The 24,231-nt window shown below is 38.8% G+C and overlaps 1 protein-coding gene across 1 annotated transcript in view; it reads right to left on the reverse strand.

Moving 5' to 3' along the window:
- The window catches only part of Hdac9 (histone deacetylase 9), a 792,898-nt gene that overhangs the window by 354,427 nt on the left and 414,240 nt on the right, over window positions 1-24,231 (reverse strand). Inside the window, exons 7-8 of the mRNA XM_051144941.1 lie at window positions 9,195-9,326; window positions 5,331-5,446 (exon numbers count right to left, since the gene is read on the reverse strand). Of these exons, the coding sequence (XP_051000898.1) occupies window positions 5,331-5,446; window positions 9,195-9,326 (248 nt within the window). The remainder of the gene's footprint in view (window positions 1-5,330; window positions 5,447-9,194; window positions 9,327-24,231) is intronic.

The following is a 24,231-nucleotide window of genomic DNA, read 5'->3' on the forward strand; positions in this document are numbered from 1 at the left end:
ATGGTTTGTTTCTACGCTTCTTTTAGGAACAAAAATGAGATACAATGATTCTCATAACAAAAAAGAATTATTTTCAGAAAGTAAAACTCGCTAAGTTTTAACTTTTTACTGAAGAGCATATTACTAAAAAAATTTAGACCAAAATTATGACAATAATAACAAGTTTTATACATTCTATTCTTAAGCTTTTCCAACTCCTTCCTTCCTTCCTTCCCTTCCTTCCTTCCTTCCTTCCTCCTTTCTCTCTCCCTCTATGTCTCTGTCTCTCTCTCTGTCTCTTTCTCTCTGTGTCTCTGTGTCTCTCTGTCTCTGTCTCTCTGTCTCTGTGTCTCTGTCTCTCTCTCTCAAAACAGTAACACACAGTAAAATAAAAGTGAAAATTAAAATAAACAAACAAACCAAGACAAGAAATACCAAAACAAAGTCAACAAACAACCCACAAAGAGAACATGGAGTCTGTTTGGCATTGGCAAACTACTCCTGGGCATGGGGCCTGCCTCGGAATGTGGCTGGTATATGCAGAGACTCCATTAGAGAAAACAGGAAGTTGGAATTTTAATTGTGTTTAAATGTATGTGTGTGCATATGTGCTTATCTGTTTGGGTGGCTGAGAAAACCAGAAGAAGGTGTCAGATTCAATGGAACTGGAGTTTTAAGTGACTGTATACCACCCAACACGGGTGCTGGAAACTGAATATGGGTCCTCTGGAAAAGCAGCTAGTCCTGCTGAGCTGCTAAGAGTCCTGGGGGTTTGTTTTCTAAATCTGAACTTTAACACTATAAAAGCTCTTGTTTGCAATATTGGCTCATGTGATTATTGTGTCATCACAACTTCTTTTCAATGTAGGGAGACAAGTTTTAATTGCTGCCATATAAAGCATAGCTCTGAGGCACCAACATAGACAATAAGACAGTGGGAAATCAAATGTCATAACAACTATTACAAAACAGAGGCAGATGAGTCATGTGAGGCTAGAGCAACACAAATGTCATTGCCAGAGATCCTAGAACACTTATCCTTTTTATTAGAATCATTTTTTAAAATCATTTGGTTTTGCTGGAAAAATTATTTTAAAATGTAACATCAGACATAGTCACTAATATTTGACTGGGAAAAATCCAGCAACCTGACTCCTGTAAAGATAGCTATCAAGTAAGTCTATTGGATCTGGAGGCACGCTGCTGCCAGTGACAGAGCCTATTTGGACCCACAGGCCCATAGCATCAACAATCCAAGTAACTAGATGGCTAAAGACATCTCTGCCAGGATCTGGAAACAGATACTCTTGAGGTTTTAGTTCCCAACCAAGTTGACAAAGGAGTAAAGTGAATATCTCTCACAGTCTGGACTCTGGGACTGAGCATATGTACAAAATAGAAGAAACAGACCATGAGTGGTTGGAGCAGATGGAGACTCATTCTCACATGAGCGCTGCTGGCCCAAAGACAAACACCTAATGAGGTCTCCCTGTGAAGAGCCCACACTGACGACAACAACAAAAGTGAACTTCTTTCAAGTTTCAGAATGTACTATCTGCCTTGCTAACGTTTGACTCCTTTCAGCAAAGTGGCAGAAACAGGTATTGCCATCTTTTAATCAATCAGAAATCTGAGGATTAATAAGAGTTTGGCAACTTGACCAATAGTAATGAAGGAGTTGGTTTTGTAGCTATGTTTGAGGCCGGCCTTCAGACAGCATACTTAGACACCCACTACAGTCTGTGCATCCTGAGTTGCAGTCACAGGCACTTTTTCAGTCATTCCTGCTCCTGCCTCTGCCTTATCTAGGACTTACTGCTTACAGTACAGAAAACAAAATCATTATCACCTAAGAGCTCAAGAACTTTAGGTGTGCTTTTTGCAAATCCTAAGCAGCAAATGCAAATAGAATGCCATTTATTTATATGTGGTCTGAATGAATTAGGTGATAAATCCTACTTACAGGCATGGTACAGAGAGAGATATTCACACCCATGATATATATATATATATATATTAAGTTGTTGCCTGAGATTGACCTTCTGTGTGCTAGGTAAGAACTGCACCACAAAGAGACACACTCAGCCCTCTCTTTGCTTTTCTCCTATTGAGACAGGTTTTCACCATGTTTTACAGGCTAGCTTTAGCTTGCTCTCTATCCTTCGCTGAGTGTAAACTTGAGACATGTATCCCTTTACGTTGAAAACCCATTTGTATTATTTCATCAAAGCAGGGTATTTTGCAAATGACGGATTACACAACTGAGGATAAAGTTGGAAGTAATTTTGATCTCTAACTTTCTGTCACTTATGAAACCACATTCTATTATTAACCTTGGAGGTTAATGTAAAAATCACACAGTGAACTCTAAATGAGAGCACCACCCTTTCCTGTGTCCGGTTTCTCTAGGTGGTAATGTGCCATGGCTAGGATGTTAATCTGCGGATAGTCTGCCTAACTTCTGCTGCCTCCTCACCTATCCAGAATGAATTACATGACAGCGCTCTGTGAATGCAATACAGCAGAAAACAGATGTTAGCCATCAGGGTTGCATTTTTGGTTCTGGGCCACAGAGAGGCTCCCCATCAGTGCATAAAGGTCTGCCCACCTGGCCTTTTGGATCACAGTTCATGCACACAATTAATTCATTATGAGGTAAGTCACTGCTTGCTTTTGAACTAGCCTTGTGAGCTTTGGAAGTGAATGTCCTGCCACTGACCTGGAGAAATCCCTCTACCCTTTAAACTCCATTAAATCACATTTCCTTCTGCTTTGTTTTGTTTTTCTTTTTTGACTGGTGGGGGTGGGAGGAAAGATTTGCAGTGACAGAATATGTTCAACAGTTAGCTGGAAAGCTAGAATATCAAAACCTAATTTGTGAGAATAGGAGATTTAGGAATACAACATGGATTGAAAGAAAATAAATAAACTGCCTCTCCCTCTTTTGCTATATAGAAACATGTAAACAGCTATATACACATATATAGATACATGTTTAAAATAGAGTAGACGATCTAGAAAATTTAGTAGGTCACAAATAGCTAGAAGAAGAAAAAACCCTCCATTTTCCATTTATTTTCACCAACACTTCTTCCTGGTTTTTATGATTATTTTATTAAGCAGTGAACTGACACAGTTAGTAACTCTCAAACCACACTCTTTGTCCTCCTGCCTGAAGTGTAATCAGTTCTCAAGTATTGTCCTCACTCTTTTATATCCCTTTACTAAACATGCTCAGACAAATCTTATAACCCTTTCTGAATGTAATAAAATGTGAATAAGCTATTAATGACCAAATGTAGAGTCACTTACATTTTATCTCTGAGAATTATCTGTGCTGTTGAATGTAGTATCATATGCTGTCATTTTTCAACAGTACAAATAGCCCTAGGACTGATCAAAGCCTATTAGTGTTTATGTAGCTACTGAGAACCATGCTAATTGCTATTGGTGATGAACTTGTTTTTTACTTAGAAATTAATTAATGAGTTATAGAAAATAGCTCAACGTGGGGATGCAACCCAATACCTGAAAGTCTGATTTACATGTGTGATCACAAGTATCTACAGTAGTCATAGAGCATGCTATCTCACACTTCATTTTGTGGAGTATAATGAAGAAGTAGTGACAGGATAATAAGAAACAGGAAACTAATGAAGGTCTTAAAGACTAATGCAGGCATCCAAATACTACCCTTCAAGTAACTGAGAGACGGTCATAAGCAAGACCTTTTATCCTTTCTATGCCTGGTCTCTGGCACACAGTGTAGAAGTTTAAGAATCTAGAAGAAGACGTCCAACTCCAGGGAAAACTCACGGCTGCTCTGGGCAGGTTCCCGGGGGTCTGCACATATGGGGATGTTTGAAGTCAAAAAAGCAATATGAGGCTGTAATACTCACAGACGAACTCAGAGTTACAACTTTTCCAGCAGAGAATCTGCTCCTCTTGGCGTGAGGTGAGACACCTCCCAAAGAGTTTAGGAGTGAGTCGTTGGGATCCCAACCCAGTCCTGAGAGTGTCTGCAGTGTTTTGTAGTGTTCTCCTTGCTCAGCACTAGGCTTTCTAGTCTACCTTGAGTTTTTTGTTGTTTTGGTTTAGTTTTTTGTTTTTGTTTGAGTTCATAAGATATCAAAAGTCAAAGTCAAGAATATGAGGCCTTTAAAGCATCCATTTATATTATTTATATTTCACCTAATGATTGCATAACATCTAGTAATTTATTCGTTTGCATATGTGTTTGTGTGTGCATGGGAAATGTATGAAGTTACAGAGCGATGGCACTCTTGCCTTGAGGACATTTCTGTCAGTAAAGATGACTGTTTAATATCAGTGGATTATGTCAGGAGACGTTAAAGTGATACCCCTATAGGTAGAAGTACTTTGGTACACTATGGATAATGCCATGGTAAAAAATCTATAGATAAAACCCAACCTATGACAGATTTGATCAATTCCTTTTAGTCTGAAAGTACAAAGACTCTAAAAGACAAATGCAAGTAACAGTTCCATCTGAAAAGTAGTCACAACTCTTCTTCCAGAGAGGAGGACTAGGAAGGAGGAGGCATCATGAATAGGAAGGCTGATATGCCTTCAGCCTAGAGTCAGAATAGCGGCATTAATGTGGCTACTTTAGTACAGTCTAATACAGAGAGCACCTGACTCTTGCTGACAGTCACTATCTTCCTAATATTGTGTCACTGATTACAACAAATGTTAATATTTTAAAGCAATATTCTATATAAAATCAGTTGCACTAATGGTGTTCACATTTTTATTTATCGTTGTATCTATTTCACCAGGTAAAATGACCACCATGTAGTAAATACTAAATAAATGTTTTTTCAGTGATGTTCTAGCTCCCGTAATCATAATACAGACAAATAGTTGTTTTCTATTATTCTTCAGATAAAATGAATAAAACCTACATTGTTAGTAGTGACTGTGAGAGGCTTACTTGGACCTAGTTTGCTTACTTATGGGTCTATGCTTATCAGGAAAAAAAAAAAAAAAAACAGTACCCAGGTACAACTACAAAGTGGCATATCATTGGGCAATACAGATTTAGCATAGTTGAGAATGTATTGATTTTGGTTTGCATTTCAGTATTTTTCCAACATGGATGGTCTTCAAAACATATATCTCTAAATATAATCAAGTTTATTTAAATCCACGTAATAAGCTATAACAAATGTGAAATAGTACAAAACACAACTAATATTCATTCATCACGGTTAGGAAATATCTTGGCTGTTTATAGATTTCTAATGTGTGAAAGTGAGGAAGCCTAGACTCAGATATAGCACTTTGTATCATAGAAACCATTTCCAGAGGTAGACGAAGAGGGGGCTTACCTCAGGGTGAGGTGTGGGAGGCAGAACTGAAGCCTCATTTTCAGTAACATTTACAGTGGGCCCATTGTTTGGTGAGCTGGGACCTGACCCTGGAGAGCTGCTACTGACTGAGGATTCTGAAAAACATGGTGAAATACACATGCATTCATAAACAATATACAAAGATGAGCTCCACTGGCTGCATTAGGTAGCACCAGGCATGATTCACTTTACTACTGTGTGAATGACAAGCACTATACAGAAAGAATGGAGAAAATGTTCGGAACGTTTCTAAAGTTTTCTATTACTTTCTCTCCTTTGTTTTCAACTGCCAAAAGTACCATATGATATTAACAGCTTTTTTTAAAAATGCAGAGCTATAAAATGTCACAGAAGCCATTCATGAAGAAAGGAAACAAAGGCATGGTCTTTACTTACTCTCATGATATCATAAAGGTATACAGTGATAGAGATAGTAAATTTGCATATGGAGTAAAAGCAAGCTGTCAGTACAAGAGAATCTCAGGGAAACTGGTGTTGATGCTGAACTAAACATTATTTTTCATTTGATATTCAGGGTATATCTTATTATAGTACATGACAATCAAACTGTCTGAAGAAAAAAAAATCTACAACGTTGCATTGATAGCTTTTCAACATGGCAGTGACTTTAACTTATCCAGTCTGAATTTCTAGGACATGAAAACTTGTCAAATTTATGTAGTGTAAATATTTAAATACCAATTAACAAGAAATTCCTTGAGGCAAAAGTTTGAAATCAACATAGACTATTTATTTGCTAATCTTCAGATACAAAATTCATATAGAACTCAACATGTAACGAAAGTAATGTACTTAATAATACATCTAATTAACATTGAAAATTCCAATTCCTAGAAATATATCTGCAGAAGTCATCATATTGCACATTAGACGTTTATCCATTGATCAGTCCTTCCCACCCTCTGCAGTCACTTTGAGTATTTCCTCAGTGTGTCGTATCCACCAGGTCATATCCACCCCTGCTGCTCAGGGGCACTGCCTCACACTCATCACAGACCCAGGGCTGGACCTCATCCCACCTGTATATTGCCTTTCCATGCTGTGACTGTGTACTCGAATTCTTCTTAAGCTTTTCAAAGCCACAACATTCAATCCCCTCCTCTCTTTAGTGATATCTCATGAATTCTCACCCACAACCCTACCCTACCCCTTGTACTGCTCCCAGATTTATTGCCATCAATTCCTCAAAATCATCATGCCCTGCTAGTTTGGGATTGCCCCCCTCATCTGCAATTATCCCTCTTCTCTGGGATTGCCCCCTTCATCTGGCACTGACCGTTCATCTGAGAGAAAATAATAATTCCTGGGTAGCACTGTTCTTTCAAGGCCAACTCATTCCTGCACGCCATGGTTTACCCGCTGTGAACTGCAACTTTTCCTTCAAACACCATCAAATGTTACTGCTTGTGACAACACAATCCCAGACTCCTAACCTTTCTTCTGTCTTCATTACTACATTTGTTATCAACCCCTAAATACAGACATATGCCCAAGTCTGAGGCTGTATTGCCTCTCATTCTTTGTTTTGTTGTTAAATGTTATCTTCAGGCACGCTGCTTTCATGTACATAGTGTTTCTTGCCTTTAATTCTTAAAAATTTTAGTCTGACTTCCTTTGGAATGCTGGATTCTTTAGAGATTTATTTTATTTTTTAGTTATTTGTGTGTTTCATGTTTCTCTGTGTATATATATTTGTTTGTGTGAGTCCTCAGAGAGGCTAGAAGAGGAGTAAAGGCCCTTGGAGTTGTGGGTACAAGCAGTTGTGAGCTGCTCTGAAACAAACTCAGGGCCTGAAGAAGCACAGCAAATACTCTTAACCACTGAGCTATCTCCCCAGGCCAGAATTTGGGTAAGTATTCCACATAGCAACTACTGTAACAGGCCGCACACCACAAATTGGTTAGGATCTGAGTACAAGTGGTGAGGGCTATTGGGGATAAACTGGGAGGACCTAAGAGAAAGAATAAATCTAGAACTGGATAGAAGAAGAATAAATAAATAGAGATGGAGAGGAGGGATCCCAGTAGGCGGGGGGTAAGTCAACATATAAAAATTTTAAAAGATGAACTTTTGGGAGAAAGAGAGAAACAAAATAGTAGAATTTGGAAATGTGTGAAATGACAATTTTCTTTTACACATCAATTGTGAAGAGGAGAAAAAAGACAAAAGAACAGGCACGTGCACCTGTAAAGGGGAAGGAGAAAAAAAAAAAAAGGTAGAGCAGAGCCTGAGAGAAATGACATTCTGACTGCTGTGGTACTGTGCTAGTCTCCACCTGGGCACCTAAACCATTCTCCATCAAAATGCAGAGCTCACTCAAGTTGAGCGAAAGTCCACTGAGAAGCAGCATGGGACCCAGGTGAAGACACCTGTGTGCTGAAGTTCAGATCTTCCAGATACATTTAGATTCAGAGGGAAACCTAGTTTAAATTTTAAAAAGTAACAAAATGTTTATTAAATTATCTGTAGTGTCAGCCCAGATGCTGGAAGCGTATACAGTAGTACACACAGAAGGCTCACTTCCCATCCTACATGAGACAAGAAGGATGGGTTTTTATCATATAAAATTAAGAAAAAAATCTGTACTTTCAAACTTAGGATTCGATTAGTATAAACTTGTGATTATGTTGGTATTGAAGATAAATATTGTTCATTTCTTCAAAAATTCTCATTCTCCAAGGATAAAGTTTTCAAAATGTAATCACTAACAGTTTTTTTTTTTCACATAACACCACCAATCTATTGTAATTAGAGAGGAGACTGAGATTTTTTTTTTTACAAACTGAAATAATCTGTCAAAATTTTAAGCTGCCCCATTATTTCACCCCTTTCAGACTCTTCTCTTGACTCTCCTCCTAATCTTGTTCTCGCTAAAGGAGAGACAGGAAACCCATTCATTTACCACACACATGATGAGTGAGATCTGCTCTGGGGAGAGCTAACACCAGCTGCCTACACTAGAACAGTCTCACTTCTTTCAGAAGGAGAACATAGCTTCAGACCATAACCTCTTCCTCCTGCGCTTGGAGGAACCATCCAAGTACCAGTCATTTCTCTGTGTAGCCCCTCAGATTCCCTTAACCTTGAAAAGCAGTTGGCAGTATGATTGGGGCTAACCTGCTAGGTTCTTGTAACCTTACGTACTTCTCTTATTTCGTAACAAGCACAAATGGGATGAGGGGGTTTGTAAGTCATCAGGTTGAATTTCCTAACATGTTCACCCCACTGCCAACCAGGCAGCTAAAAAAATATAAACTCTTCCATTTGAGACTAGTGAAAATGACGATCTTTTCCCCTTCATAAAGAGCAGTGTTTCCCCCTCCTGCCATGAGTCCCAGGTCACTAGTAAACACATAAAGTCCTTTATGAGTTCTGTAAATTTGTTGAAAAGCCAAGGTTCTGCTGTTCCACATAGTTTAATTTTCCCAGTTGTATTTCCTATGTTCACGTCTGAGGGGGAGGGGCATGCTTTTCTTGAGCCTCCCTCAGCTCATTTCTGATCAGATTTCATTAAGAGTTATAGTCTATTGGTTGGCATTTCCCAAATGGACTGTCTGTTTTTAAGAACAGGGCAAGCTTTGGTGCTGCTTGCTGTGCATTGATTGACACATAGCTGTTTAACTCCCCCTTTCATTTCCTGCACAATACAGCTGGTGAATACATAGCAAGGTTGACTGAACTATTTGTGTTTTCAAATAAACTGCCTTTCAAGAAGTAGTTCTCAGAATAAGTTTTAATAATAACTGGGAGTATTTATTCTAAACTTAAAAAAAAAAAATCCTATGACCAGCAAGTGTTAGTGACTACCCAATCCTCAATTACCTGTCACCTCAAACACTCGCTTCTTGAATGAAGTGACAACATTTCCATCCTTCCGCCTGAGTAAGGGGCTGCTTCTCCTCTCTGCCACTTTCTGTTTTAACCTGGACCGCACCTTCAAGTTGGGCTCTGAGGCTGGGAATTGAGACAAAGAAAATAGATAAAAATTAAAAAATAAAGAGCCAACTGCTCCTGTGTTGACACTTAAAAAAAAAAAAAAAGAAGAAAGCTGATCTTCTCCCAGTCCAATCTTCTTGAATTAAAAACCAAAACATATAAGTGTTAACTCTAAGTTAATCAAACAGACACATATAGTAATCATTTTATAAAATAAGTTGTCATCTTTCTCTTAACAAGAATGTGAAATGGAAACAAAAATAACTTTTCTACTTAACTTTTATCTAGCACAACTGTAATTGTTAATGGGAGGTTTAATCACTAATTATGGGTAGGTCCGAGGAAGATTTATTATTCTTCATTGGCTGGCCTCTGAATTCTCTCAAGACTGAACTTAAACAGCCACTAAAACAGTGACTTAATGGGAGCTTGGAGACTCTGACCTGACTCCTGGCAATAAGAAGACACCTCTGCAGAGCATAATTTATGTCTAACTTTGACTCCAGAGATATTTCTTCATCGGTAGCTTCTACCCTAAAACTCTGGAAAAACACACCCAACACAACAACACAACATGACCCAGTGTCACTGAGTGACTCTTTCTATGCCCTCAGCATCTGGTCATGAAAAAGGAGGCTGACCAAGCTGGGATTGAAAGTTTGGAGTTAAGATATATGCTTGAAAGCACAATCTCAAACTACCCATATATGTATGTATGTATATATATAGATGTGTGTGTGTGTGTACATACATACATATATACATATATATATAACTATTTCTTTAGCTATATTATTCCAAATAGTGAATATATATAGTTATCATTACATTTTAAAATAATTATGTTAAAGGATGGAAGCATTGAGTTCCAACTTTGTGTAGCAGAATCCTAGATGGTGGTAGCAGTGGTGGTAGTGGTGGAGGAGGAAGAGGAGGAAAAGGAAGAGGAGGAGGATGTGGTGTGAACATAAGATTGTTTTTAATGACAACTAACATTATATCATGTTTTCATTGTTGCAATAGAATCCCAACTATTTTATCAATACTAACTATCTCACACATAAAACATGCATATGCCATAGACTCTATCTATAATGTTATAGTATTTATGAGGCAGTCAAACTACAGAGGGTGGATAACTTGTCCAAGTTTACAAAGGTAATAAGACAAAGCCTAGTCTGTGTGTAAGCACCCTGACCTATCCTAAATGTGCTAGATGCTCCTCTTTTCCTTACAGAAGGACCTCATACAAACTAGAAGACAGCTTTTTTAAAGTGCCTGTGGCCATCCACACTAGACATAACATTCTTGGAGTTTCTGCTCAATTAAGTCTTTCCTTTGAAAGAATGGTAGCAGTAGAGCTCAGAGCACACCCACATACCCACACCCTTAAGACATCAATTGCCTGTACTTTTTTGCTCCCTATTCTCTTCCCTGTGGCTGTCAACTTAAACTGAGAACTACTGTATTTCTTGTATATAAAAATAAAGCAAGCTCTTTTGTTTTTTTATTGTGTATTTGATACTGTGCCTGAAAATACTGACATTATAGGAATGAAGGTCTGTGAGTCTCTAATCTTTACTATACTGGCACTCTCTCTGTTTTACCCATGATCCACTCAGAAAAAAAAAGAGTTTGGATTTGGATTTTGTTGTTGTTGTTTGTTTGTTTGTTTGTTTGTTTAGATTCAGATCTTTGTACAACTTTCTTTTTTTTTTTACATTTTTTTAATTAATTTATTCTTGTTACATCTCAATGTTTATCCCATCCCTTGTATCCTCCCATTCTTCCTACCCTCCCATTTTCCCATTATTCCCCTCCCCTATGACTGTTCCTGAGGGGGATTACCTCCCCCTGTATATGCTCATAGGGTATCAAGTCTCTTCTCGGTAACCTGCTGTCCTTCCGCTGAGTGCCACCAGGTCTCCCCCTCCAGGGAACATGGTCAAATGTGAGGCAACAGAGTATGTGAGAAAGTCATATCCCACTCTCCACTCAACTGTGGAGAATGTTCTGACCATTGGCTAGATCTGAGTAGGGGTTTAAAATTTACCGCCTATATTGTCCTTGACTGGTGCTTTAGTTTGAGCGGGACCCCTGGGCCCAAATCTGCCTATCATAATGTTCTACTTGTAGGTTTCTAGGACCCTCTGGATCCTTCTACTTTGCTATTCTCCCATGCTTCTCTCATCTAGAGTCCCAATAGGATTTCCTCCCTTCTGTCCCAGTTTCCTGGTAAGTGATGGACTAAACAGTAAAAATATGGAGCCCAGAAAGAACAAAACCACTGACTTGTCACTTCATGAGGCAGTGGCTTCTCACTCTTGCCATTTTCTGGGTGTCTCCACATCCCTTTAACCCTGTTCACTGCTATGTAGACAACATTGCCAGTTAGCAATTATAGTAAGTTCCATAGCCTTTCTCCCTTTTCTCATCCATCCATCACATTGTTGGCATAGACGACTCGACTCTAATTAAGAGTCTTTATAAGCTGCAGTTAATAGAGAATTGAATGGAATAATGTCTTAAATAAGGCATTTGTTAGTTTTAAACCAGAGAATATATGGCATCAGGGACAGTAGGCAATGTTGAGACATCATTAGTCATCAGTATGGGAAGATGATAGCAATATTAGCATGCAAAATATTATATATATATATATATATATATATATATATATATATATGATTTTGTAAATCTAGAAAACACCTGAATTTCCAAACACCAGAAATCATGGACACACCAGAAACTGCAACATAAATGCATATTTGAAAACTGTGCAATGTAAATGCTTTTGAGGCAAGGCCATACCCAATGGTTCCAGCAAAAGCTTCTGTCTTTCAGCAATTTGTAGTCACCAGAGACTTAAATGTCAGTGGTGAGGATGAGGATGAGAGTATAATGACAGATAGTCACCCCAAGAAAGCCTTTGCATAACTCCACACACTCAGTTTCAAGAATTGCAGGCCCTACTAGCACTGCTGGAGATGATACAAACACCCAGGCAAGAGGATTACGGAGCAGCTCTTGTAGCCTTAGAGTTACTTTCACTTTCTCTGTGTGACTGTGTGTCTGTGTCTGTGTCTGTGTGTCTGTCTGTCTATCTTTCTCTCAAACTTTCCTTCCAATGCTCTAATCTCCATTAAAAGCTGGAGATCTCCATGTTACACACTTATGAATCCTGAGAGGCCAGAAGATGACTGATGGTGGGAGAACATCTGCTTCTCCAAGAATGCACTTCACAGCTAGTTGTACTAGTCAGCTCTTCTCTACCTCAAAGCTACCCTCTACATTTCAATGAGTCGAAACCTAAAGAAGACCTGATTTTTAGTGTGTGTACCATCTGAATGTGTCTGCCTGCTCATAGGAAAAGCTTACATCAAAAATTATCTCCAAGGTCCAGGGTTGAAAAAAAAAAAAAAATACACCGTAAGCAGAATGGACCCAGGACCCTTTTCTTATCTCATTTCAAAGAAAAAAGAGCAAAAGTCAGAACACACATCTGAATAATGGTTCTTGAATGAAAGGCTTTTAAAGCTTTATTCTCCTACTCATCCCTGTGGTGCAGAATGTACTTGCTGGGCATAAGAATCAAATCAGGACATCAGGAGTATGCTGAGTACTAGAAGCATGGTTTAACAAGTTAGAAATCCCTGCTATGTGGCCCAGGATGGGACACAGTAGGAAACTGGTGTGCCACAGGGTGTTGTGTTAAGGATGAGCCAGGAAAATCATGATTTGCTTGTGTACATATGCATACAGACCCATAGGAAACCCTCTGTGGAAGTGTGAAGGCCGCTGACACAGGCAGACATGAATCAAACTCTGGTGCTAACTTTTATATGTGCTAACCCTAATCATGGGAGAGAAGATTAATCTTGGCAAATTGTTTAGTTATCTATGAAAGTACAATAGCAATATTGTTCATTGTACATTGTGGCAAAAGATTGAAAGGTAGTTCTCTCTGAATACCTGATGTGGCCCATATTGTGGGGACCCATGACAAATTCTGCCATGTCAGAAATCCTGTGCTTAGGCTGTATGCTGTGACCTTCGAGTTGCTGACCTTTACCTCACCGCGAGGTCTTGTGTTCTAGGCTATCCTTGGACTATTTACCTTTGAAAGAAGTAGAGAAGTCTCAACTTGGAACCACCCAGAGGATCTAGGAAGTTCTTACAAGGAACTACTCAGAGAACTAGGAAGTTCTACAGGGAGCGGTTTAGGCTATTGCATTCCTGCCCGGGGGCTAGGGTGAGTGAGATAAGAATAGATCCTATTGACCTTGCCCTATATATGTTCCTGCTAGTCGGCAATAAAGTGAATCTTGACCAGAAATTTCCTGACTTGATTCGTTATTTCTCACATCTCTTTATCCTACTTTCAATCCCTACTCCCTCTTTCAGGTGAATCCTGATTCGATTTTTCCCCCGGGCTGGGACCCGACACCATGTAAGACTAAGGAAATTATACTAAAATAAAACACAACCAGTAAAATGAAAACCACAAGAAGACTGACACATGCCTACAAGTGGTAGACTCCTGAGCTCAGTGCAACACTATCTGTTAAAACTGTAAAAGTACTAATTCTTCTGCAGACTTTCATTATTATTTAAAATGTTTTATTAGTAACTGACCACATATTTTCTTTGTTTTTAAAGTATAAATTCTACTCATTTTTTAAAAAATGTATCACTAGCTATTGACAATGGGTACCTACTGAGTACATTTTGTCTCAGTAAAGTTTTAAAAATTAAACTATTATTGTATTTTATGTGTATAGGCATTTTGCCTGTATGTTTATCAATGCACGACCATGAATGACGGCCCATAGAGGTCAGAGGGGTGAAACAGACTCTTGGAACTAGAATTTTGGATTATTTTGTGGCACAATGTGGATGCACGTAATTGAAATAGGAAGAGCAGCCAGCACTCTTATCTGGGAGCCATGTCTCCAGCTGTTTAATCCTAGTTATGAATGTTCCTTACACTAATAATTTTGTCATAAATATTCAAATATCACACATTATGGAATGCAAAAAATCTCCATTAGGAATGATTATAAGGGGAAAAAAGGAGGCCATTGAGTTAAGAAACACTTATGCAAATAATATCTTAAATAAATAATTTCAGAATATTAGCTAGGATGACTATTAATCAAGAGTAAGAGTAGGTTACTAAAGATTTCATTATACTAACAGGTCTTGGTTTGGAAAATTCAAGGAGTTAGGGCACCTGCCTTAAATGTCTAGCTCTAGGATCACAGGAGAAGGTCACATGTCTAATTCCAACCTGAGATCCTCTCTGTGGCATGATTCATTCTGCGCTGGTGTGCTGGGCATCTGTCCATTCAGGCACACCCCTTTTAACCCGCTGAAGTTTTCCTTGCCATTCTCTACCTGTCCTCTGTCTTAGAAACTGATGTCTGTAGCACTTTGTCACTTGAAAGGGGACAGTCTAGCAACTGTTCAGTCTGTGTCCTGGAGATTATGCTTCCCGGGATAGCTCCTGCTTATCATTTATGCTCCTTTTGTAAATGTCTCATCAGTACATATGACCATTATGAAAGACACTGGGAGGCTCGCTATGCTCTCTAACCTAGTGAGTTAAAAGGCACTAGATCATCAGACATGGTATCTCATTCTGGTAACAATCCCAGTGCTTGGGAGACAGGAAGAAGGGCAAAGAGCTAGAGAATGGCTTAAGGCGACATAGAAAGACTATGAATGAAAAAAAAAAGAGATGCAACTTACTATAATTAAAAGTTCCATAGTTAAGCCAGATGCACGGATCTCTGTGAGTTTGAGGCCAGCCTGGTCTACAAAGCGAGTCTGGGACAGCGAAGGATACACAGAGAAATCCTGTCTCAAAAAAAAAAAAAAAAAGAAAAAAAAGAAAAAGAAAACAATAAAACAAACCAAAAAACCAAAATAAAACCCAAAACCCAAAAAGCTCTCTAATTAGACAAAGCATTATGAATCTTTGAAAGTGGTATTTAGTATAAGTAACTCTCTCGGCTTGTATAATATGAATCTTTAATGTTATGAGTCAGTTTCTACATTATGATATTATGTCTAATTATAGCCATTTAAAAATATGAAATTCATATATAAAATCTTTAAAAACCACTTAGGGGAAGTCTGACTTCCAATAACTAGACACATTTGTGGTAATATGTGTGAATTCCTACAGTTCATGGTGAATCTTCTCAAGCGTTCAACATATAATACTCATTACTTTCTTCTGATTATACAAACCATATGTGTTTCGGATGTTGAAGCATGGACAACGTAACATACTCTGATAACACATATCTTTTGTGTTTTACATGTAAAGAATTATGAGGATTAGAATCAAATTACATATAATATTGTTTTCGTGTGACAATATATTATGTGTCCTGTCCCAGGAACTTACATATTCTTTAAAACACTTCCATTTGCTTCACTTTTCTCTTAAAAGTCTGGCATAGGTAGATGGTCATGCCCTCATATAAAACAATAGAGGAACCAGGTGTGGTGCTGCACACCTTTAACCCCAGCACCTGGGAAGCAAAGGCAGGTGGATCTCTGTGAGCCAGCCTGGTCTACAAAGCGAGTCTAGGACAGCAGTGCTACACAGAAAAACACTGTCTCAGAAAACCAAACCAAACCAAACCAACCAAACAACAACAACAAAAAATAAATAGAGGACTTGCCTACAACTTAGATTACTCACACTGACCTATAAAGTGTGAATGATGTGGTGATATTTGTTATACTGTTATTTAAAGCATAACAATAGTGAGGGAAGTCTACACACCCAGTAGGGAGACAGTTGGAGGAATCTGTAGAAACCGAAAGTGCAGATACCTGCCTGAACAGTATATTACATAGTAAAGCATGAATTAAAGATAAAGATGGATTTAATGTTGCTAAGATACTATCCTGGCTTCAAGTGGATCCTCTGGTGTCACATAGTTTTCCTCTACAGGAATAAAAGAGAACTAGTGCATGTCAGATCACATAGCTGGAGAAAAGCAAGACTGACCATGTTTGGTTTTGTAGGTGGAGTCTATATCAGAGACTGCTGGCAGCATTCAGAAGATAGAGGAAGCAGGAAAAGATGCCCACTTGGAGACTCCACACAGAGGCACAGCTCTGCTGAAATGTGACGCTAGCCCAGTGAGACTCATGCCACACTTGACATATAGAACTGTTAGATAATAGATGTGCTTGTTCTCTTACCACTTAGAGTTATGGAAATGTGTTACAGCAGCCATTGGGAACTGATTGCACTGACTCAAGCATTCCAAGATGGACATTGTTTTGGAAGTCTGGTTCCTTGGAGGATGCTAGCTCTGAGTGGGTACGGTTTACTGGGATGTGTATTTATTGTCTTATTTCTTTTTTTAAAAAATTTTTTATTATTAATTTATTCTTGTTACATCTCAATGTGTCCTCCCATTCTTCCCTCCCTCCCTTTTTCCCCTTATTCCCCTCCCCTATGACTGTTCCTGAGGGGGATTACCTCCCCCTGTATATGCTCATAGGGTATCAAGTCTCTTCTCGGTAACCTGCTGTCCTTCCTCTGAGTGCCACCAGGTCTCCCCCTACAGGGGACATGGTCAAATGTGAGGCACCAGAGTACCTGAGAAAGTCATATCCCACTCTCCACTCAACTGTGGAGACTGTTCTGACCATTGGCTAGATCTGGGTAGGGGTTTAAAGTTTACCGCCTGTATTGTCCTTGGCTGGTGCCTTAGTTTGAGCGGGACCCCTGGGCCCAAATCTGCCTATCATAATGTTCTACTTGTAGGTTTCTAGGACCCTCTGGGTCCTTCTACTTTGCCATTCTCCCATGCGTCTCTATCTAGAGTCCCAACAGGATGTCCTCCCCTCTGTCCCAGTTTCCTGGTAAGTGAAGGCTTTAGTGGGACATGCCCCTTGGGCTAGTATGCAGATATAAGTGAGTATATACTATTTAAGTCTTTCTGCTTCTGGGTTAACTCACGCATTATGATAATTTCTAGCTCAATCCATTTATCCACAAATTTCGGGAATTCCTTGCTTTTAATAGCTGAGTAGTATTCCATAGTGTATATGTACCACAGTTTCTTTATCCATTCTTCTACTGAGGGACACTTAGGCTGTTTCCATGATCTGGCTATTATGAATAAGGCTGCTAAAATGCAACTGGACCCATATTTGTCACCTTGCACAAAACTCAAATCCAAGTGGATTAAAGACCTCAACATAAAACCAGAGACACTAAGTCACTTAGAAGAAAAAGTAAGGAAGAGCCTGGAACATATTGGCACAGGAGACAATTTCCTGAACAGAACACCAACAGGCCAGGCCTTAATGTCAACAATTAATAAATGGGACCTCATGAGGCTGAGAAGCTTCTGTAAGGCTGGAGACACTGTCAAGAGAACAAAGCGACAGCCTACAGACTGCGAAAAATCTTCACCAACCCTACATCTGACAAAGGTCTAATATCCAAAATATATAAAGAACTCAAGAAGCTAAACACCACCAAACCAAATAACCCAATTGAGAAATGCGGCTTGGAACTAAACAGAGAATTCTCAACAGAGGAATATCAAATGGCTGAGAAACACTTAAAGAAATGCTCAACCTCCTTAGTCATCAGGGAAATGCAAATCAAAACAACTCTGAGATTCTATCTTACACCCATCAGAATGGCTAAGATCAAAAATTCAAGTGACACCACATGCTGGCGAAGATGTGGGGAGAGAGGAACACTCCTTCATTGCTGGTGGGAATGCAAACTAGTACAGCCACTTTGGAAATCTATCTGGTGCTATCTCAGAAAAATGGGAATAGGGCTTCCTCAAGACCCAGCTATTCCACTCCTTGGAATATACCCAGAAGATGCTCCAGCACACAACAGGGACATATACTCAACCATGTTTATATTGTCTTATTTCTAAGTGATAAGGTAGGGTAGTAAAGAGAATTATTAATGATATATCCCAATGCTTAGCAAAAGATAACAATTTATTATAATTACTACTTACCACTTAGTAGTATTTAATCTCATACAAAAAGCAAATGTTTTATTAGTATGTTTGCTTAGACACAATACAAAAAGGCAAAAAGAGTGTATTTTTTTAATTTGAATCACTGAGTGTTCTATTGAGTATAAATTAAGAATATTTTATTTATCCTTAAAATACTAATAGCACTTTTAAGATAATTAAATAGCCATAGTAAGCAAACAATTTCCAATTTTTATGTTTCTCGCTTAGAGAACCCATCTGAAATATTAAATTATTAAGCCAAATATCATGATGCTGATGCTTAAGAACAGTTTTCCCTCTTTGTTCAATGTAAATAAAAAAGGATGAAGCTTAACCTCTAATTATTTTATAAAATGTAGTGAGTAATTTTACTTTTATATAAGATCTTTACGGTATATGATGAAATTCCAGTCTCGTACAATTTAATCAGCTAAATATTAAATATAGCCTTCCATCTGGTAAATCAATTTAACAGGCATAATTGTGCCTCACCGTAACTCAATAAGACACTGAGGAAATTATTGAAATGATATTTCTTTCACTTTAAAAATAAAATTATGTAGAATTTCAGCATGCTTTGCCTTTTTAAAGTTACAGTTAACAAGGGGGGGGCCACCATACTTCTTCACAGAAGTTTCCAATGAGAAACCCAACCACTAAGTGGGTAGCCTGTGCTATCTAACATCCAGCAGCGAAGTAGATCACCTGTGCTGTCACCCACTAAACATGCCACAGTGCTGACATGGCTTTAACAACAACATGTTATCCGGTAGCTAAGACTTTAATTAGAGATGTGGTTTGTAGAGGTTGGAAGGATTCAAAGAACGACATTTTGTTTTTGTTTTTGAACAGATCTTCTGTCTCAGGTGGTTTAAATGTTTTGCTTTCTTAGGGTACAAATAAAGAAATACGGCTGGGTTCCTAACTGTTGGCTTTATTTAGATTCACGATTTCTTCATTAGTAATAAACATCTGGCAAAAGGAAGAATGACACACTCCTCTCATAAAATATCTACTGAGCATTTGTTCCATGGAAAGTTTATCCTGGGATTATGAAAGAAAAAAAAAATAAAGACTGAGAAAGGTGGTCAGTTCTTAAAAAAAAAAAAAAAAAAAAAAAAAAACAGATGGAAGAAAAACTATCAGCCTGGATAAGAGGAGAGGAAGAGGATGGAGGCAAAGGTGAATCCAGTGGTCTAGAATGGATGGCTTAAACATTAGCAGTAAAAGAATAAAATCTAGAGGAAGTGTTGGGGACCAAGATAGGGACAACCTACTTCAAAACTCTTAAGGGTAAATATCTCAGAAGGACCAACCCAGGATCAACAAGAGACATGAAGTTTCAAACTCTGGACAACAGCTTAGTGATTAATATTGGCTAAAAAGCATTAGACCCTGAATTCCACCAAAACTCAGATAACAAACTTGCCAAATAATTGTCAGTGAGCCAGGTGTTGTGACACATGCCTTTAATCCCAGTACTCAGGGAAGGCAGAGGTTTGCTATGATTTTCAGGCCAGCCTGGTCTATGAAAGGAGTTCAGGGCAGCAAAGGCTACACAGAGAAACTATGTCTCAAAAAAAAAAAAAAAAAAAAAAAAAAAAAGCAAAAACAAATCAACACAAAACAAAACAACAACAACAACAAAAAAAAACCCAATAAAAATCCCCAAGAAAAATAACACTGCCTGTGCTGTCTACAGTTGTGGATTCAGATCTCAGATTATGATTTAAAGGGAAAGAAGTTGAGATTATCTTGATCAGTCTTCAATTTTGGGTGTAAAAGCTAGGCTAACTACCAACAAAAACACCAACAGATAGAAAAAGACCAGAATGGGAAGCAGATGCTGAAGAAAGCTCAGAGAACACTCCAGAACATGTGGCAGAGCGCTTAAAGAGCCAGAAATTAGCACCTCCTTCTGTCAATCAGTATCTTGTGTGGTTCCCTGTTTAAGACTTGCACAAGAACAAGCCAGTCAACATTGCAGAATGAATGAGGGAGGGGCATATGAGGCCCCACCTCAGCCACAGAGAAATTGGTAGTTGATATGGTATGAGAGGAGAGACAGTTATTTGGCTTTGTTTTGTTATTTTTGTTTTCACTGTTTTTGTTTTACTGTGGCCTCTGGTAAGTTGACCATGTTCCAGTGGTCTTACACTCATGTACATGGTGGCACTAACTGGACTTAGTTGGTTTAAGGAGTGAAAAATGACATGAAGTTAGGAGAGGATATGTTGGGGGTTAGGAGAGGGGGCAGGAGGGGCATAGGGGTAGATATGATCAAAATACTTTGTATAGACAATTAAATTCTCACTAAATATAAAGACTATGAGAAAACTAGAGAAATGTCAGAAAACAGGGCTGGACTGTAGGCTCCTCCTTGCTTCACGTGTATCAATGCAGGAGAGATGCATTAGTGAAGACAGAGGGCAGGCAGAAGTACAGCCTGTAAGGTGGATAGACAGTCAGCAGTGAAGGTAGACCCCAAGATCAAGACAAAGGAGCTGAGAACGCCTAAAGCAAATCATCACACAAACACACAAAACCCAAACCTAATGACTGGGAGGTCCTGAAAGTTCTTGGAGTCCTTTTAGAATACTCATCTGAGCCTAACCTCTTCGGAGTAATGCTGAATAACATTACTGCATTCACGCAGGCAATGATGGAACAACTCCAAGTCTGAGACCAGAAGTAAGAAGATAAAAGTTACAGCCTTTATGAGAGTGCTTGGAAGTATTATTAAAGGACTATGTCAACTGAAGGTTCGGAGGATGCTCATGTTTGTTATGGAATAGCTAAATAAAGTCTCTTGAAATCTGACTCTGAGCAAGTGAAAATCACAGACTATCTCTTAATCCGTTCAAAGTTCTCAGTATAACCACAGCTTCTGGTGGAGCCCAAGTGCTGAATGAGAAGTTTGCTTTCATTTCCCTGGTCTCCTGTCTTATTTAGAAAATAACTGAATGGGTCAACTGTGAAAACTACTCTATTTGAGAAGCTTGAATTAGTAATGAAACTCTAGGAAGAATAACAACACTAAAGGACACACCTAATAGTACTTTCTGTCTTGTCCAATCTCCATTTTGTGAATAAGTAGAAATCAATTCATGGCCACTAGGAAGATGGCTAGCCTCTGTCCTCTAAGCTCTATTCCAATCTCATCTCCATTAAACCTCCAATTACACGTAAAACATATGCAATGTCCAATATCTTCTCTATGAGGCTGAACAATACTTTCTAACCTGCATAAAGTCTCAACCTATAACAAGGAAAAATTTCAAACTCACAAGCTCCCTGTTCATACAAACCACCTGAATTTTTGTCTTTTAGATTCTGAGAGAGAGAGAGAGAGAGAGAGAGAGAGAGAGAGAGAGAGAGAGAGAGAGAGAGAGAGAGAGAGAGAGAGAGAAAGAAGAAGAAGAAGAAGGAGGAGGAAGAGGAGGAGGAGGAGGAGGAGGCTGAGACAGACAAACAGACAGACAGACAGGCAGACAGAGACAGAGAGATCTGAGACCTAACAAACAGTCAGAGTGTTTCCAAATGCAGCACACCACCTTCTCTTACTGCACTTTGTATTTTCCTGTGACCTCATACGATTCACCCCTTGGATGTTCTTAGGATCTCCAAAGTCAACAATTCAATCAACGTACTTTAAAGCCAATGTTGGGCTTACACTGCTACCATGCCACCCTAGCACAGATTTTCATCACTGACCTATATAGCATTTTCTTTCCTGATTTGGATCCCCAAAAATCAGCCTAGTTGTGCAGACCATTTTTAATCTCTATCACTTTCTCTTCTATGCAGCTTATAAAATCATTTTGTGCGTTTGCAATAAGTAGGTATACCATGTCTTCAAGAAACCAAGTATATTCTCTTAATAAGTCCCAAGAGAAGTCATTTTGCATGCATTTATAGGCAACTATAATGGAAACATAATATCAGTCTCTAAGAACATCAGTAAAAGCTAATAATTATTCTTCGTAATTTTATAGCGTGTTGTACATGAATTAAAATACATTTTAAGAAACTTCTGCATGGAATTTTGAAACACATATAAAATGTTTATTATTTATACATTCACAAACCTACCTATTCCCCTAAAGAAATCTAACAGATTTTGAACATAGACTTTTTGTAGGTAGAGACTAACATATTTTGCACCGTTTGATGTTTGTAGTGCCTCATATTATCGTAGATGTTTTGAACATTAGGTATGGTTGCACTGAAGTTAGTTTGCAAATGGTACAAGTTAAATGGATTTGATTTTCTGTTTTTATTATAATGGATACAATGCAGTGCTTTACTTTCAGCAAAACTTCCCTTTTCAGTGATACTAAGTAGCTGATATTTTCTTAAGCCCAAGGAATGAGGGGCAGAGATGTGAAGTAGCACTTGCTGTCTTCAAGCCTGCACTGCACCTGTGGCTCTATAGCACATGAAGTGAAGGCAGAATCAAGGAACTACATCCCTGGGTGTTCCCAGGACTATACACCAGCAAGCAACAATGAGATATGTGTGCGGGGTTATTTTATGAGATCAGTAAGCTATGTAGGTAGGATGCTTACAACACTATCTAGCTCCCCCTGCTTTGATCACTTCCCCTTGGTGGGGAGGCCCGGCAGCACAACAAGGAAAGGGAAGCAGGCTATCCTGATGAGACCTGATAGGCTATGGCCATATGGTAGGGGAGGAGATCCCCTTCTGTCAGAGGGCTAGGGGAGGGGAATAGGGTAAATAGGGTCATAGGGGTGGGGGAACAGGAAAATACAAGTTAGGGGATAACATTCCGGATGTAACTGCATTATAATACATTACAATTTTAAAGAAGAATACTATCTAGCAAAGAGAGAACTGCTATGTACTCCTGTCTCATAAATGTATCTGTCCATTAACCTATATTATTATTTTCAAACTTGAATTTTTATGATGTTGCTGAATATCACATTAAAACAAGCTGCCACAGTCTCGATTGTTGATACTTTATAATGTGGCAAAGCACGATGCTTGAAGCTAAAACACCATTAGGCTCACTATGCTTCATGTTCCTCTTGATATAAATGTTCTTTATTACTCAACCACGGTTTCCATCACAGCAGACACAGAGCATGCCACAGAGGAACATGGTATTTGTTTAACAAGCCAGGCACAACGACAATATGAAGAACTCAATACGATTCCATTATATTCTTACCATTTAAAAAACCCAATAAAGCATGCATTTTGTACCAATTAGAGGTTTGCACACATTTATGCTTTGCAGTAGTTGGTCATTAGAAAAACAATATAAAATAGCACAGCTGTGTCACATAAAGATATTGTTATCTGCACTGTTGACAACATAAAAATAAACCACAACTCTGGCCATTAGAGAAATGACACCGTTAGGAGGGACAGTAAGTGTTTAAGTATAATCTAGGGACCAAGGGAAAATGACTGTGTTGAACTGTGAGACTTCAGCAGCCATGCTGGGAGTGGAGTAGGAGGAAGACTCACAGAGTCCGGATACTTAGGGTTTTGTATTTGAATGGTGAGCGGGCAATGGAGGTCTGAAGAAATTCACCAAGGGAAAGCACAGCTTCTGTATGAAAATTCCCACTTTGAATAGGAGAGTCGCCAGGCTCCATTTCCCCATTGGGAGGAGGAGGGTTGGCAGCCTTTCACTTTTACATATCTGAGAACTACATAAACTCTACCTAGACATCTGGAGTGAATGGCCAGTATTCCTCTGACATTCCTGATGCAATCAATTCTATTGTAGGAGTGACTGATTCTGGGTTGTTCACGAGCCAGGATGCTCAAGTGAGATAGTTCTGGGAAATTTCCAGAAAAACTAAGGAACAATGCTTGTTTTTGTGTTCTTAAGGTGTGAAGAAGTAAACCTTGGGCTCTTGGGTCTC

The sequence above is a fragment of the Acomys russatus genome, chromosome 1, assembly GCF_903995435.1.
Source record: "Acomys russatus chromosome 1, mAcoRus1.1, whole genome shotgun sequence".
Taxonomy (NCBI): Eukaryota; Metazoa; Chordata; class Mammalia; order Rodentia; family Muridae; genus Acomys; species Acomys russatus.